The following is a 1,765-nucleotide window of genomic DNA, read 5'->3' on the forward strand; positions in this document are numbered from 1 at the left end:
TTATAACCTTATCAATGATGCCTTCCAGAACTTCCCTTGAATAAGCAACGTCTCACTTAGGTTATAATCATATCACAAGCAAATTTGATAATGAACATGTAATATTATAGTAAGAGCTCAGAAAGATTCAAAGAGGCACAGGATGTTCATGTGGGTAACCAGAAATCCAGAAAATGAAGTGACAATTGTTTTAAAATACGTTAGAAGTGTTCTAAAACTTCCTGATTAACACAACAAAAATGTCCTGTTAGCGGGTGCAGGTAGCCCATTGCAGAGCTTCATCCACCTACATCTGCAAAATAGGGAACTGTCATAGCCAGACTTCTTCCACCTTTCTCTGAAACATCTGTAACTGGCCAATTTGATATGGGTTTAGAGGCACTGCAGCTCTGATCCATTCTGACACTGCCAGTCTTCCATTTGGTGGTGCAGTTGCTGAACATTCCTGAACTCTGGAAACACAAAGTATCATAAATTCTTTTTTTTTTTCCTCAGATCTGTCTAGTACCTTATGTCAGCTATCAATGACAGCAGATTGGAATCTGAAGTATTCCTTCTCACTGGGATACCTGGACAGGAACACATGCACCTTTGGATATCTATCCCCTTCTGCTTAATGTATGCAATAGTGATAGTGGGAAATACACTCATTGTGTTTGTGATAAAAACTAATCCAAGCCTTCATGAGCCCATGTACATTTTACTTTCCATGTTGGCCATCACAGACCTTGCCTTATCAATAACCACCATGCTGACAACACTGCGAATATTCTTGTTGAACTCTAGGGAGATCACTCATGATGCCTGTTTTGCCCAGCAGTACTTCATCCACACCCTTACATGCATCGAGTCCTCTGTGCTCTTGTTGATGGGTTTTGATCGCCTCATTGCAATCCGTGACCCCTTAAGGTATGCTTCCATCTTAACACCACGGAGAATTGCAACGATGTCACTGGTGTGTGTGCTGAGAGGGGTGGTCGTAAAGCTTCCATTGCCCATTTTCCTGAAACAGTACCGATACTGTCGAGAAATTATCCCAACACGTAGCTACTGCACAAACGGAGAGGTTATGAAACTGGCATGTTCAGATATCTCAGTCAACATCATCTATGGGTTGTTGATTGCACTCTTAACAGAAGGCTTGGATTCATTGCTCATCTTACTCTCTTATGTGATGATCCTCAAAACAGTACTGAATATTGCATCCCGTGCAGAGTGCCTCAGGGCCTTGAACACCTGCATTTCTCACCTCTGTGTTGTCCTTTCCTTCTATACACCATATCTCAGCATAACTTTGATGAACAGATTCGGGAAAAGTTCTTCTCCATTGGCTCAGATTCTCCTGGGCTATATCTACGTGATGTTCCCACCACTCCTGAACCCCATCGTGTACAGTGTGAAAAGCAAACAACTTCGTGCAAGATTAGTCAAGATGTTCGTCAGATGACAGTGAAATCAGAGACCAAAAACACAGGCAAAGCCTCCTTTTCCATCCTGTATCCTTTCATCTGAGATGACACGAGTCACTGATTTTCACTCTGCAGAGAGCGTTTTTGAAGTGTTTAAAGCAATGGGTGATGGGCTGAAGAGGGAGGACAGAGCAATGAGGGCAGGAGACCAATGCAGGAACCAGCCTTTTAAAAGCAGCTGTGTTTATCAGTGCCAGAGAACCACTGGGATGTTGGCCCAGAAAAGAGACATATTAGGAATTTCTCTAATATCACAATTGGTTCCAGTACAGGCAATAAATTGAAGGGATGTGGAT

At 42.5% G+C, this 1,765-nt stretch overlaps 1 protein-coding gene across 1 annotated transcript; it reads left to right on the top strand.

The window, feature by feature from the left end:
- Window positions 1-511: 511 nt before the first annotated feature.
- Window positions 512-1,447, top strand: LOC142011211 (olfactory receptor 51G2-like). The gene has a single exon (XM_074990719.1). It carries the CDS (start codon window positions 512-514, stop codon window positions 1,445-1,447), a length of 936 nt encoding a protein of 311 aa, XP_074846820.1.
- Window positions 1,448-1,765: the final 318 nt, after the last annotated feature.

Source organism: Carettochelys insculpta, chromosome 1, assembly GCF_033958435.1.
Source record: "Carettochelys insculpta isolate YL-2023 chromosome 1, ASM3395843v1, whole genome shotgun sequence".
In the NCBI taxonomy this organism is placed as follows: domain Eukaryota; kingdom Metazoa; phylum Chordata; order Testudines; family Carettochelyidae; genus Carettochelys; species Carettochelys insculpta.

Bases quoted from the DNA above. Each gene is read 5' to 3' on its own strand.
- LOC142011211 (XM_074990719.1), top strand. From the start codon at position 512: ATGTCAGCTATCAATGACAGCAGATTGGAATCTGAAGTATTCCTTCTC.